The 15,773-nt window shown below is 37.7% G+C and overlaps 2 protein-coding genes across 2 annotated transcripts; one reads left to right on the top strand and one right to left on the bottom strand.

Moving 5' to 3' along the window:
* Window positions 1-2,532: 2,532 nt before the first annotated feature.
* On the top strand, window positions 2,533-3,734 carry LOC147863949 (dehydrodolichyl diphosphate synthase 6-like). Its single transcript, XM_087320555.1, has one exon. It carries the CDS (start codon window positions 2,567-2,569, stop codon window positions 3,602-3,604), a length of 1,038 nt encoding a protein of 345 aa, XP_087176681.1. The 5' UTR covers window positions 2,533-2,566; the 3' UTR covers window positions 3,605-3,734.
* Window positions 3,735-11,777: 8,043 nt separating this feature from the next.
* LOC147863948 (uncharacterized) lies at window positions 11,778-13,413 on the bottom strand. The gene has a single exon (XM_087319857.1). It carries the CDS (start codon window positions 13,096-13,098, stop codon window positions 12,085-12,087), a length of 1,014 nt encoding a protein of 337 aa, XP_087175983.1. The 5' UTR covers window positions 13,099-13,413; the 3' UTR covers window positions 11,778-12,084.
* Between the last annotated feature and the right edge of the window lie 2,360 nt (window positions 13,414-15,773).

The following is a 15,773-nucleotide window of genomic DNA, read 5'->3' as shown; positions in this document are numbered from 1 at the left end:
CCTCTTTACATTATTGACAACCACAACATGCTGAGAAACAGACTTTATCCATTTGTTGTAACATGCCTCAAAGGAGCAATCAAAACTTGCATTTTGGATTATTGCACATTCTATTGTCTTTTGCGGCTCTCAATCACCCAAAACTTCATGTTTAATTCTGCATATTTCATGGCGTTAGATATATAAGGAGAGAGATGTGACTCCACAAAGCTTTTCCATTGTATGAGACAGATGAATGTCTTCACATGCATGATGATGCCCACACTTAGTTTCATTTGTCTCATGGAGTTCAGTAGGTAGGCGTTAGATATATAAGGAGAGAGATGTGACTCCACAAAGCTTTTCCATTGTATGAGATAGATGAATGTCTTCACATGCATGATGATGCCCACACTTAGTTTCATTTGTCTCATGGAGTTCAGTAGATGGATGGATGTTTTCACAAATGCATAATAATGGATGGATTTCTTCACATGCGTGATGATGCCCATGTTTAGTTTCATGCCTCATAGAGTTGAGCTGGTCGTGCTATGGGGGGCCCAAATTTCTGTGGCACCTTTATGCCACACTTGGGTCGTCAGATTAGTCATTTCTTCATCCGCCATATTGTGATACTCACATTCACTTCACCTTCAGCTACGACTCCATTCCATGGTTCAATTTCGTCATTGCATAGCGGACACATGTATGGTGGGTTTTGAGGCACAATGTCAACTATTCACCCACCCAAATTATAATTAGGGGCAATTACCAAAATGTAAGGGAGAGCAATTAACTTAGGTGCAACGTAAAGCTTGTACTTTGAAGAGAGAAAGAGAGGTATTATCTTTTGTTGTAACTAGCTTTACCTTAATATGGACTTAAGAATCTCACTCTTATTTTGCCACCCTCGCCTCTCCCTTAATCTTCAGTATTAATGGAGCATTGTTTTTTAAGTAATTAATTGAGTAAATTAAAGGTGAACCACTTCTAATAACAAGTTTGAGTCCACTTCAAATTGTAGCTTCCAAGAGGTTTACTTCCGGTTGATGCTTATCAACACTTGGCAACCCCCTTGACACTTTTTCATTACTAGCACTTGAGCATCCATAAGTCTCAAAGAATCCCACAATTGAGGAGCTTAAAAAGAAACTTTCTTACCAATTGCATGGTGATGAGTAGCCTACAAGTATGTGTCATTGCCTTAATTCCTCTTTAGAAAACCCTATGGTTTGTGTTGGGGGTCTTGTGTGTGGATTTTATGATGTATTGTAAAGATCACCATGTGATGTGATAAGTTAGACTAACTACATCTTCTTCCATTCATGATCTCAGAATTTCCCATTGTATATGTATCTTCACCCCACTACCCCATGTGTCATTTTGAAAGATTTGTGTCTCTAGCTCTATTTTATATTGTGTTGTTCCTCCCATGTCAAGACTTTACTTGCCAATGGCTAGAGTACAAGGTTGAATCCATTTTGAACCATAGGTATCGCACAACAAACTATCTAGCCTAGTGGATTGGTTGTGTTTTGCACCTAGTGATCAAACTTGGGAGTGCGCCACAACCAATGCCCCCCCCCCCCCCCCAGTCTGAAAATAGTCTGAACCAAGGAATTTCCTCTAAAAAGCCTAGTCCTAGCTCATGCATTTTGACTCGTTAAACTTGCTATTGAAGGAGGGGGGTGGTAGAGCGCAAAAAAGGTTATACATATCAGCAAGACTCGAACTCAAGTCCAACTTAGTTGTGTCACAACCTCTAACTAATATATGGTGTGTATATATATAACTTTTGATGCTATTGTGAACACTTCTTGCAAGATGGTCAAAAGCTCATTGAACCATATCAACTCAATTAGAGTCCTTTTGCGTTGTTTTCTTTTTCCAATTTAATATTGTTTTTGGCTTTGCATAGAACTCTTTCTTTGATTCTCTCAAGCTAGTTTACGTGAATCAAGAAGGATATCTATGTGAGTAATAGAGAAGTGAGAAATTGAGTCTTGAACCCAAGACTTGGGCCTAGTAAGGGTAACAACATACCATTCATATTATGTAAAATTCGTGTTCGTCTAGCATAACATTGGTTTTCCTACTTTGGAAAACGAATGCGAATGTTATTCAAACATTCATGTATTTTTTTGTTGTTTTTTTCCCCTTTTTTAAAGTTTTTTTTTTTGCCTTTTTTTTATGTTTATTTACCTCATAATAAATAATTAATCCAAAAGTATGGTATTTACCATTCTTCTAGGGTGTTTACCATACTCGAATGCACGTATGCTACGTATCTTTCATACCATGGTACCATTAGGGTAAAGTAATTACAAAAGAGGGGCGGGGGGGGGAGAGAGAGAGAGAGAGACTTGACCTTTTTCCGGGTCAAGTCAAGTCAATCTCTTTGTCTTCTTCTTCTTCTGAATGCAGAAAGTCTTCCCCCCCCCACCCTCTTCCATCTCTGCTTTCTTCTGCTGCCAGTCCCTCGGAAGCCTGATCATCCTTTCTGAGGCAGCCTTACAGAGAAGAGAGACAAGACACGCCCACATCATCAAAAACTGAGACACCCAGAGATCTCCCCCCCTTCCCATCCATGGCTGTGAAGGAGGTCCTGAGGTGTGTCGCTGTGAAGCTCCATGCCCTCCTGCGTTCCTTCATGCTCTGGGTCCTCTCTGCAGGCCCCATCCCCTCCCACATCGCCATCATCATGGACGGTAACCGCCGGTTCGCCGATCGGCTCGGCGTGGATCGCTGGATTGGCCACATCCATGGCTATGAAGCTCTCATGCGCACCCTTAAGGATTGCCTTGATCTCCATGTCAAGACTGTGTCTCTCTATGCGTTCAGCATCGATAACTTCCGTCGTCCTCCTGGTGAGGTCTCTGCCCTCATGGATCTCATGCAGAGCAAGCTTGAATCGTTGATAGAGAAAGAGGGTATCGCAAGAAACTATGGAGTTAGGGTTAGGGTTTTAGGCGACTTGGCTCTTCTCCCAGAGGGTGTGAGAAAGGCTGCTGAAAAGGTTATGGAACTTACTATGCACAACCAAAATGCTGTGCTTAATCTCTTTGTTTCTTATAGCTCCACCCATGAGATTGTTCGGTCAGCTCAGAAAATTCGAGATGATTTCTGTTATTATTTTAGGCATGATGTGGATACAGACGAGTCCAGGGAGAATGCAATATGCATAATGAAGGGAAATCGAGATGACTTTGGGTCTTTGTTTGGACATGATGTAGATTCAGATGAGTCAGGAAGGAAAGCGATATATACACACGAGGATTGTTTGTCTTCCTTTGGACATGTAATGGATCCAGATGATTTAGGAGAGAAAACATCTTGTATGCAAGATTTCAAAAGGGTTCTCAGGAAGCATGTTACCGAGAAGGAGATAGAGAGACATTTGTATACAGAATCTTGCACAGCCCCTGAGCTTCTTATTCGGACATCGGGTGAGACACGCTTGAGCAACTTCATGCTCTGGCAAACCTCGTTTTCCCATCTTGCATTCTCAAAGGTTTTGTGGCCAGAATTCTCGTCGAAGGACCTATTCTTTGTAATCCTCGAGTATCAACGTGCCTATTCGGTCCTATTGCAAAAACAACAGAGTTGCAAGAAAGTAGCATTATAATGATAGAAATAATCTTGGTGGGTGTTAAATTGACACAGAGAAGAGAATGTAGGTGTATAATATATCGGCAAAAATATTTTTTTGTAACAGAAAATTTTCCCATATGCAATTAAAATCATCCTCATGCTGCTATTGCTGTTACTCTTGTGGTGGGTGTATATTGAGAAGCTTAATCCTAGGGTTTATATCCATATGTTTATGCAAGGTTAAAGTAAAGTATGGTCTGATGGATTTAATCCATATACAGGTTTCAGATTCTAATATTTTCGAAAGGTTAAATGAGTTGGTATGTTACTGATCTGCTGTGTGGGTGAGAGGGATGGAGCTAATTCCGTGTTTGGTTAATCAGGCCGCATGATGTTATTCAGAAACATTCAAGTAATGTGTCTGTATATCTTTGCTCATGTTTTAATAAATACAGAGTACCACTATTTCCAGTGTTTGGAGCTTCATGGAGGTTCATCTCTCTCCTTAAATATCTCATGCACTGGAAAAGCTTCGTGGAGTCACATTTCTCCCCTTGTATACCTCATGCAATGAAATATGCAGAATTAAACATGAACTCTTAGGTTATTGAAAAAGCTTCAAAAGACAATAGAATGTGCAATAGTCCAAAATGCAAGTTTTGATGGCTCCTTTTGAGGCATGTTACAACAAATGGATATAGGCTATTTTTTAGCATGTTGTGGTTGTAAATAATGTAAGGGGCTATATTTTGAAAGAGCCAAATGAGTGTGGTTTAGACGGCTTATCCCAAATGCTGTATATTGAATCCCCAATAAACACAGTTTACCTGTTAAGAATAGGTTCCTATTGACAAAAAATTAATTGCTCATCACCAGCTTGTTTAGATTAATACCATCTCTCAATATGATGCCAGCTCAGTGATATAACAATTTTACAATGTTATTTAAAAGAAAGGATTGGTTTGCAAAAGACATCAAAGATGAAGTTATCTTTTTGTCCTAGATCAACTTCATTGACTGCAATATTCTACTGGTTAAATGGAACATTTGGTAAATAAAAGCTTAAATGGAACATTTAGTAAGTGTATATATAGATCAATTAGAAGATACTTAGTCCAAGTAATAGATCATAAGTCCTAGTAAAATGAAAATACTGCAAGTTTAACTTGATCTTATAGATTAAATCGACCAACAATACATTTGAGGAGCAATTTGATACAAACCATGGAAGGAACCAAAGATCTATGAAGAAATTGTGACATTCTCAATTCTGATCTACGGAAGCAAGAGTGCAGGGACAATCAAACTAGGTTTGACCTAGAAGTCCTGATTATATCCCCATCATTTGACCTAGACCTCCTGAAGTTGTAAAATGTGAAAGTGGAGAAATGAGGAAGCGAAGAAATGCCAAAGGTTACATCGGAAAATTGAAAGTTTTATGCAGACCATGAAACCGTAGTTCTGATGGTTAATAAACTGGTTTCGTTTTGTTGATAAGTATTTCACATTGGCTGTAGCTTGTTGAAAACAAGATGATGACATTAAAATTTTTAGAAATTGATACTCGGTTCTTTCATCAATGTCTGTGCAGCAATGCTTGTGGTATGATTGCAGGACTACGAGGAGATTCAGTTGAGCTTTTTTGTTGCTAAGAGTATTTGACTTATCATTATTTCATAGAGTATTTGTCTTCAAGCTACATTTTTTGGTCTGGATCAATTTGTCTCAAGTCCAGAGATGTGGGCACATTGTCATTTGTATCTTCTTCCATTGGGAATCACATGGGAAACATTCAAGGTGCTTATTGGAAGGCTTGCAATGATCAATGCCCTCCAAGAAAATGTACCATACATGTGACGAGAATATAGACAATTTGTTTCTACAAGACGATAAAAGAGAATTATTTGAGGACAAAAGACAATAAGAATTTTTTTTTCCCCATCATTCGAAGGCATATACTTTTCTTTCTTTGTAGTGACTTTTGAAATAATGCTTTTACGTATGTGGACAAAATGTCCTCTCACATGCTAAAACTGTTATGAAAATGGTTTTGATGATGTACATATGGTGCTGCATGGTAGATTGGCTTGACAATATGAGTGGTGTTGTTAAGAACACAATGAGTCCTTATATAAATTGGTTAGGGACTATGCATGTGTGAAAGGTCAAGGATTTACTGATAGTATTATGAAATGGTACATATATTTCACATTCATATGTATGCATCGAATATTAGAATATGTGAATGGTTTTCTAAATTAACATTATGGATATGGTGCAGGTAAAAAAATGACATTGGTATGTACTTGGCTGAGAAAAACATTATCTTAATATCTAAATTTATTGTGGTTGTTTATTGTGGTCTACTTCATCCATAGGAATTTCCATTCAATTGCATAATGACACAAGAATCTCTTTATGGCTATTTATGATTGTGTTTCCATGGATCAATTGGAGTGAACTAAGTCATCCATAAATGCTAGAGTCTCTCATATGATAGTCTAAATCCATGTTCACCAAAGCTATACATCCATGGCTTTTGGAATTGGTACATGATTGATTCTGACGAAATATTCATGATTGATTGGTGTGTGGTGGAATGAGCTACCGCAAAAGTTCAACAAGTGCATTAAATTTAATGTCCTCATGCAGCAGATATAAAGAAAGCTATGGCATAAATCAATAATGTGCAATTTTTTGTTACATCCTGAATGCTAATACAAATGACATGACTTCATTTTTGTTTCCATCAATCTTGCTACATTTTACCTTGTTTCATTTGTCATTTCGGAGGGCCCGTACAATATCGATGTGGAGGCCATTGTTTCGTCGAACCATTTCATTACCTGCGAGCAATCCTTCTAAATGAAAAATCGCCACCATTTTCTTAGATGCTTCAAACGCTTTGTGTGTAATTATTAGATGTGGCAATGGCTCCAATATGGTGTATTAAGATTCATTTTCTGGATTAATACTAATCAACCCATCACAAGGGATGCTCTCAATTGAGCTCAGATGATTTCATGTGGAGTGGAGGCTTTGCTACATATAATCTGTGGCAACATCATGACTATTTGACACTCTGCTTGTGTCAAAATGAAGATAGGGGTGACCCATGGTGTTGAATAACCATACTAGAAACATAGGAGGAGCTAATATTAACAGATCTACTAAAGGCCAAATTCTACCTAGTAGTATGAGACACTCATTTGACAACACATAAGGGTGAATCATGTCATCTCTACTAAAACAAAAAACAAAAACTCTAGGGTGAATCATGTAGTCTACTATCTTAATGCATGTGATGGGATGACTTTTGAGTTGGTTCAAGATTACAAGCATGAAGTGCATAGTGATAGCAATATGCATGAGATTAGTAGTGATTGAACTTTGCATCCAAGGTTGGTTGGTTGGTTGGTGTGGTGACATGATGCAATGATGATGTATTTTTACAAGTGCATAGGGCTATCCACATGCATGGCGGGAAGTGATTTCCATGGTCTAGTGATGATGTGGTCCTTGTGCCTTATATTTTGGTACTTGCCATCTATGTTGTTTTTGCCATTCCTTTGCTTACTCTATGGAGATTCCTTGTCATGTAGTTGCATGCCAGACCAAATTATCCATCATCTAGTGAATGGTAGTGAAGTCTTTGTAGAAGGTAGCATACGTCTCTTTGCTATGGTTGAAAGTTGGGCACGTATACACAAAATGCTCCTCATTTTTCTATCTCTCCCTCACATAACTTGCAAAATTGTATAGGTTTAGTTAATATGTGAAGTACTCGTCTTGCCATGATCTTTGTTTGGTGGGAGAATATTTTGAGTTGGCCTATCACTCTGCGAGCGCTCTAGGGCATGTAGATGACTTTGCAACTTTTGAATGTTCATGAAATGATCTTTGTAGTAGGAAATATTTGGGGGAAGTTGCTCCTTTGGTGTGAGCCAAGTTCTCTAAGTATAGAGTTGTCATAGAGCTTGTTCAACTAGATAGATATATGTTTAACATCCACAAGAGACCAATTACAATCCATGAGAGAGAGAGAGAGTATGCCCAACTGCCTACGTAGTGGAGGCACCATTTAGTTGTGGTATACTGTTTTGTTCTAGATAGATATATTTTTAATGTCAACAAGAGAGAGAGAGAGAGAGAGAGAGAGAGAGAGAGAGAGAGAGAGAGAGAGAGAGAGAGAGAGAGCATCTGTTTTGTCTCATTGCATGTGTAATGGTGACACCAGTTAGTTGTGATACAATTGTAGTGTTTTTCACATTCAAGTAATGTCTCTCTTCAATAAGATTGGTTCCTCATGTTGATGCCAATATGCATTTTGATGAAACATAGGCGATGTACATACTACATTTCTAGATGGTGATATTGAGTCAATGAAAGAACTATTTTGTCTCCTTCACTGCCACCATCATGGAAGCCTTGTCAAACTCATGCCCCTAGTAACTTTGGCACCCTTGGTGGCATCTAACTTGGTGCACTTGGGAGTATTGTCCGCACACCATATCGAGGGGGATGCAAAGTATAAATTAGACATCTCAAACCAAATGCAACTATATGGAGATATAGAGGCTCCTCGTAAACATTGGGTCGTTAACCTTAGGAAAAGCCACCTATGTGAAAGGAATATATGACGACAAATACGTAAACTTTTATACTCTTCTAAAAACTCAACAGAAATATAGTCCGCATTAATGCAAGTAGTGTAAAGATGAAAATATACACATTTTAAAAGAACTTTCTCATTCCCATTTTAGATAGAGCTTAAATTGCCTACCACCTTTTTCTTAATTCCCAATATTTCAAACCCTCAAGCCTCCAAGTCTTGTACTACTTGTGAAAGATTAATCGGAGCTAAGCCATTGTGATGATTTTTTTTCTTTATTATTATTCATTTCGAGTATTAATTAAGTTTGCCTAAATCTCTTAATGTCTTTTGTCAAGTGTTAATTGTTTAATGGTGTGATTATGAGTGAGCGATTAGAGATTGCCTCAATAGTTAATGTACATGTTAGGAGCTCAAGTATAATTGACAACTACTCTTGCCCCTCTTCTTGACAAGAGGGTAGAAAATGGAATGATTCCACGCAACGATCTCATATTTGTTCTCATGAAGAACTCCATGAGTAAGATGTGAGCTCATTAAACCATGGAAAGTTGCCACATAAGTTCCCCTTACTCCATATACTAAGTGAGTGTGATGGTACCAAGCTTTGTAAATACAAGATTGATAACTCTTTCACTAACATTAACATTATTCAAGAGAAAATCACAAGCAAATCAATAGGGGTTAAGATACTAGAGCAGTCTAAATCCTTCCATGAGCATTCTAGATGTAAGGACAAGCTTCTTCTTGAGCATCAATATTCATGGATGTGTAAATCGAAAATATAGAAACTATGGAGGGTTTGCTTAAATTAATATTATCCAAGAAAATCATAAAGTGAGATTAGGAGTAACTGTCTATATCTCGACCTTAAGGAATTTGGCTTTACACGGAACTTAGCTTTGCACGCGCGTGTGCACACACACACAAAAAAAAAACCTAAGGTACAGTCACATAAACATACCTACACGAAACTTGGCTTTATACACACACCACACATATGAAAAAACTATGCCATTAAACTTAGTAGGACATAATCAACTCATTATAATTTGACCCCCCCCTCCCCCCCCCCCCCCCCCCCAAATTCAATGAACAAACGTTAGTCCTTTTGGCTAAAAAGTACCTTTCATGGATTGGAACTTATACACTAGCCCATCTCAGACAATTGTCAAGGGGTCATATACCCCAAGACATGGGAATTATTTATCACTTAGGCCAAAGGACAAAAACCACGGATCCATCTCTACAACTCAACAAGCAAACAAGCAATACATCTATTCAAAGTCCGTTGGGCAATGCATTGTTGTGGATTGGAAAGTTATATAATACATAATATATATGCCCTAAGCCAAGGGAATTGTTTATGTCACCTAGGACAAAGGAATGGTTCCCACTAGTACAAACATTCTAGATAATGAATATTAATGGCAAAAGTTTGAAAAGAAAACAAACAAAAAAGGCTAAGCGTGACAAGAATAAGGTGGTGAGGGATTAAACAAGCCCACAAATTATATGTTTGAGTTAAAACAACCCATTAGGAGACGAAACAAAAAAGGCAAGCTACCACAAAAAAAGAATGTGGACATCAATGAATAACTAGCCCGCGGTATTCCAAGTCCAAGCTAGACCTACGACGTATTCCACGGGTTGAAGTGGTTGTACAAACATCGTTGAAATCCCAAACCCACCATCTTAATATGCTTACGACAAAGAACTTTGGAAGATCGAACATTATGGAAAACCAATGAATGTTACATGGGTCTAGTAGTAACATGATGGACTTAATAAAGAGTGTATGTCGCCCATACAAGAATTAGGTTCAAGATCAAGGGTTTGTGAGACCGACTCATTTTAGGCTAGATTCCATGTATTAGACATACTAGGATGACGAACCATAAGCATGACAAACATCATGAGAAAACTAGTAGTGTGGACTAGTCTAAGCTTACAAAGAATGTGTGAGACCAATTTTAGGCTTAGCCTAGATTCCATGTATTAGACGTAAGATTAAGAACCATAAGCATGACAATCATAAATGAGAAAACTAGTATTATGGACTAGTATAAGCTTACAAAGAGTGTGTGGACCATACAATAATTAGCTCAAGATCAAGGGTGTGTGAGACCCATTTTAGGTTAGATTCCATGTATTAGAAGTAAGATTAAGAACCATAAGCATGACATTCATAATGAGAAAACTAGTATTATGGACTAGTATAAGCTTACAAAGAGTGTGTGGACCATACAATAATTAGCTCAAGATCAAGGGTGTGTGAGACCCATTTTAGGTTAGATTCCATGTATTAGACGTAAGGTTAAGAACCATTAAGCATGACAATCATAATGAGAAAACTAGTATTATGGACTAGTATAAGCTTACAAAGAGTGTGTGGACCACCATACAATAATTAGCTCAAGATCAAGGGTGTGTGAGACCCATTTTAGGTTAGATTCCATGTATTAGACGTAAGATTAAGAACCATAAGCATGACATTCATCATGAGAAAACTAGTATTATGGACTAGTATAAGCTTTAAACAAAGAGTGTGTGGACCATACAATAATTAGTTCAAGATCAAGGGTGTTGTGAGACCCATTTTAGGTTAGATTCCATATTGCATTAGACGTAAGATTAAGAACCATAAGCATGACATTCATCATGAGAATGCTTATACATATTGTGAACTAGTATATTATAGATCAAAATTTGCTTATCTTGCACACATTTCCAATTAAATTAACTGTTGAAGCAATTAAAACAATTGTTTCGTGGTGCCATGGGAAGAAATTGTGGCATTGCAGTTAATTGGGAATCGAATAAGAGCATATTATCATATCTCATAATTTATAAGTTGAAGATTTGTATGTATAAGCATGCACATGGTTTGTGCACAAGCTGGTTGCAGGAAGATTTCTTAATAGTGGAATCTCACAATTACAAGTCAGATAATCATCTTGCCCCATAGCTAATTGTTTTTGATTAATTGGTCAAGCTTCCATCATGAAGCTACTATCAAATGAAGACAGACACTGGTTATGGATGGCTCAAGTAACTGCCACTTTTCCGTTGAATCCTTAATGATCGATAAATCATTCGCATTGTAAAGACCCTAACACTCAGACGGTTCTTTTGGTGCAATGTCTTAATATGAAGAAAGAACACACATTCGGCAATGTTTTTTCGATCAATTATAACTTACATTCTACACCCATTCCATCAGATGACTTTCAAAGAATCGACTCACAGTCATTAGCATGATCTTTCCAAGAATTATTAACATGTAGTGGTTTCGCCAACATTAATGTTATGTTTATGGGCAGTATATGAAGCCAATATTAAAGGAATTATAGGCGAAAACTGTTTGATTAGGGGTAAAAAAAAATACAAGGGATTTTATTGGTCTATTATAATTATAATTTAGGAAGTAAAATCATGCAAAAAAACAAAACGCCAACAGATATAATCCAATGCAGGGAATAGGGATCACACAAAAACTCATCATTATCATGAGCATCATAGTATCCGCACATAACAGCAGGGGGTGTGTTTCTAGCAGTGGAATGAAATTAAAATAGATTTTGAACTCCGATCATTGAAATGAGAAATTGAAATATATTTTGACAGGATTACAAGTTTTTTCACAAAACCTTAGAGTTGTAGGGAATCACTTGTCAAAATGAGCAAGATATAACTTAAAATCAAGCAAAATAAAGACATATTAATATGTGTATATAATGGAAGGATTAATTTTTACTGTATACTAAATATGAACAATATAATATATGTGTATGTATTATTGATCATTTCACAGGTGCATATAAGATGAATGAGATCATCTGTTGAATCAAAAGAAAGAAAAGGTTCAGGTATCATAATCAATATATATGGAGTGATGAGAATTAATCTGCAAGTAGGGCTTGAAGGGCATCCACTTGAAATTGCATAGCTAAAATATGTTGAGCTGCTTGAGTTAAGACGATCACTGGATTTATATCTCTATCTGTATTTGTATCTGTACCTATAGTCAGAGCATCGCCATTCGATTCTTCATGGTTTCCTTCTTCTTCTTCTTCTTCGATTATGGCCGCATTATATTGACTAACAAATAAACCTAAATCTAAATTCAGAAGGGACTTTTCGCGATCATCATCATCATCATCATCATCGTAATAATAATAATAATCTTGATTAGTATTTTGAGGGAAGGATAATTGATCATAATCACTGTCATTAGTACCTAATGATGGGATTAATCCAGTTGCGGACATTAGGTTGCAATATGGGGGGGGGGCACGATTCATCGATTCAAACTTGTTGGGGGGGATCAAGACGCTCTGCAGCTTTCGGAGGTCTGCTTGGGTGGGAATGATGGTGAGGGTGTGGGCCATTACATGGCAAGCATGAGGAATAACATGGAGGGAGTTGGTGGTTGGGTGGACATGGCCATGATAATTAGGATGCCCAAGCCTATGGCATAGCCCATCCATTTGTTTCCTCAATCTGCTTCTTGGATCAAAGGAATTTGGGCATAATCTTTTGACAGGAGAAGGGATAGGGCGGCGCGGCTTGTGCATTTTGAAATGATTAGGGTTAGGTATAATTGGGTCCATGATGATGGAGGAGGAGGAGGTGGAGGAAGCCGCCGCTGCCCGCAGGAGGCACGTGTCGATGGCTTGCCGGACCGCGCCGGCTCTCTGGGACGCGTCCCGCCCGGCCATCTCCCTGTTGATCCTCGTGACGGCCGGGACGAGCAGCGCTAGATACCTCTGCCTCAAGCCATTGTAGCGCGGCATCGTCGTCCGCCGACGGGTAGTGCGGCCACTTCCGCTACGGATACTGCCGGTACGCCCAACGGTACTACGGATACCGCTGCTACGGCTGCGGCGCCACGGGGGAGGAGACCACCTTGCCATTGTGTGTGTGTGTGTGTGTGTGTGTGTGTTTGACAATATGAAATGATGGAATTCAATGGTTGGAATGCTAATAATGAATGAATGGGATTTGTACACTGATTAAGAAGAGAAAGAAGAAGAAGAAGAAGAAGAAGATGATGATGATGATGATGATGATGAATGATGAATTATGAATTATGATGGTGTTACTAGGAGTTGGTGGTGGTGGTGTTTGAACATTATAATTATTCCATGGTCATGGTCATGAGTTCTAAAAGTAGGGCATCATGTAAGTGATTTGGCAAGAGCAAAGGTTGTTTTGTGAATTAAAATCATATAACTTGATCAAATTGAAGAAGAAGAACCATTACAAAAACAAACAAAAAAACACATGAATTAGATTGATAGGAGGAGGGAAGTATATAATGTATTAATATGAAATTCAAAGAGCTTTTTCTAGGCTTTTGATATGCATATATATTGTATGTCTATATATATACATATATACATATGTACATATATATATATATATATATATATACATTTATATTGTGTATACTATAATGTATTAGATAGAAGAGAATAAGAAGAAACAAAGCAAATAATGTACCATTAGTTACATATTAGTCAACAATACACACATGGTGTGTGGGCTCCACCCACCCAACACATGATTACAAACAATTATGTATGCCTACAAATGAAAACAATAATCTTGTGTGTAGTAAGTAGTGTGTAGATGGGGTCATGTCAATGTGTGTGTGCTTCTAGAGCCCCCCCAACCCCCCCCCCCACTCTTCTCTAAGAGAATAAAAGACCTCACCAATCTATAAGTCCTACTATTATACTACATAAAGTAAAAGAGACTCCAAGTTCATGCCTCCCCCAACCCAATCATCATCATCATCATCATCATCATCGTTGTTTTCCATAGGCTTAGAGTGTGAACACACCCTAGTTGTCTCGAAGAGACACGGACGGAACCGTAGAAGCCTGACTGTTCATTGGCTACTCAAGGTGCATTCGTCAGAAGCATAATCAATTAATAGTAACGAGGGCATTGTTTGTAGAAAGGTCGATGACAATATCTCAAAAACATAATATTGTAATGTGTTTGCCGAAACTCTAGTTTCCATGCATAAAAAAAAGGGGGGATGGAATTTAAGCGCTTCCATTCCGCCTACTCGCTTTTCTTCGGTGCCTGTATAGCCGGGTTTTTTTCTTTTTGTCTTTTTTAATACATATTGTGTTAGAATTACTCCACTAACGACAACGTGTAGGGGAGCACTTTGAACATTGCTTTCCGCAAATGTTTAAAATATATGTATATGTGGTGAACCCATTTAAGTTATTTCAGATGTCCATTGTCCAATATTTCTTCACCATGATAAATAAACAAAGTGGGGAAGGATGTTTACATCTCACCAGCACTTAAGCCTTTTTTTAAAGAGAAAAAGTGGTCCAACACATAATTCCAACTGATTGCCATATGAGATGTACGCGCTAGTTTATACATATTTTCTTGCTAGTGTGCAACATCATTGAACAACGTTAGAAGTCGTTAGAACCAAAGAGCACAATCGCATGGGGTCATGAAAACAATATATCTAGTGATGTTCTTTGCCTTTTACAAGGTGGCAACATTGTGCACGCATATGTGTATATTTATATATATCTCTTTATTATTAAACTGGAATCTTTGTTAGCTCATTGATCTCATCACGAAAAGACGCTTAATCCGTTTGATTTATATGTAATTTTTGCTTACAACAATGTATTGTTGACAAAGCTAAACATGTTCATGATTGTCTAATATATATATAGCCACTCTTCGGAAACATCGGCATTCTTTAATATTTATGTTTGTGCTAACTATCATTTATAGACACATACGTGCATGCAAAAGGTAGGCGGAAACAATTTAACATTTCATGGAGATATGTACAACGTTATGCATCGAGTACTTGAAATATTATATTGTGTTTTACATGTTATTGGCAATTTCTATGATAAGATCAATTAATAAGTACGTCGTCATGAATATGTAGTACCTCTCCTTTAAAATCACTTCCTAATGATGTTTCTTTTGTTCCGTTTTCCTTTTTAAGGTGTCTATAAGGGGCATCCTCATTCTTTACCCAACATCTCATTGTAAATTATGGTAAGAGGAAATTGCATAGATTTCGTCACTTTTGGCCAAATGGTTTTTTAATCGTCATCTCTCACATATTTTCACTCGTGAGGGCCAACACTTATACCCCACCAACCATTACTCCCTTTCCTACACAACCTCACATAGTTGCAACATGTCATATAGAGATAGAAGCAATTCAAATTGTACAAAAACTATTACGATTGTTGCGAACTCAAGAGCATTGGGTGCATAATTAGTGTGTGCCAAGGCCAATGGTTAGGACATAAAATGTTGGGCAAATAAGATCTAACAATAGGCGCTCTAAACAAAAACCAGCATCACTGACAACTTGGTCATTGAATTTATAAGGCCCAAACATGTTGATAAATAAACTTGTTACAAGGACAATCAATCAATCTTCATGGTGCAAGAGCCAAACAAGGTGTGGGCATCTTGGGCATGCTAGTTGTGCATATAATAATGACAATGATCTTGGTTATCGGGAAGTTGTCACTAAACTTTTGACTGGAGAATGTGAAGCTTATGGAATATGTCTCAATGT

The sequence above is a fragment of the Azolla caroliniana genome, unplaced genomic scaffold (assembly GCF_043228905.1).
Source record: "Azolla caroliniana isolate FFs.n. ecotype wild unplaced genomic scaffold, voAzoCaro1.0.p SCAF_5, whole genome shotgun sequence".
Taxonomy (NCBI): domain Eukaryota; kingdom Viridiplantae; phylum Streptophyta; class Polypodiopsida; order Salviniales; family Salviniaceae; genus Azolla; species Azolla caroliniana.
Note: the sequence above shows the minus strand (reverse complement) of the source record. Positions and strands in the feature narration are given on the sequence as shown.

Excerpts from the sequence above, each read along its gene's own strand:
- LOC147863948 (XM_087319857.1), bottom strand. The coding sequence starts at position 13,098 with ATGGCAAGGTGGTCTCCTCCCCCGTGGCGCCGCAGCCGTAGCAGCGGT.
- LOC147863949 (XM_087320555.1), top strand. The coding sequence starts at position 2,567 with ATGGCTGTGAAGGAGGTCCTGAGGTGTGTCGCTGTGAAGCTCCATGCC.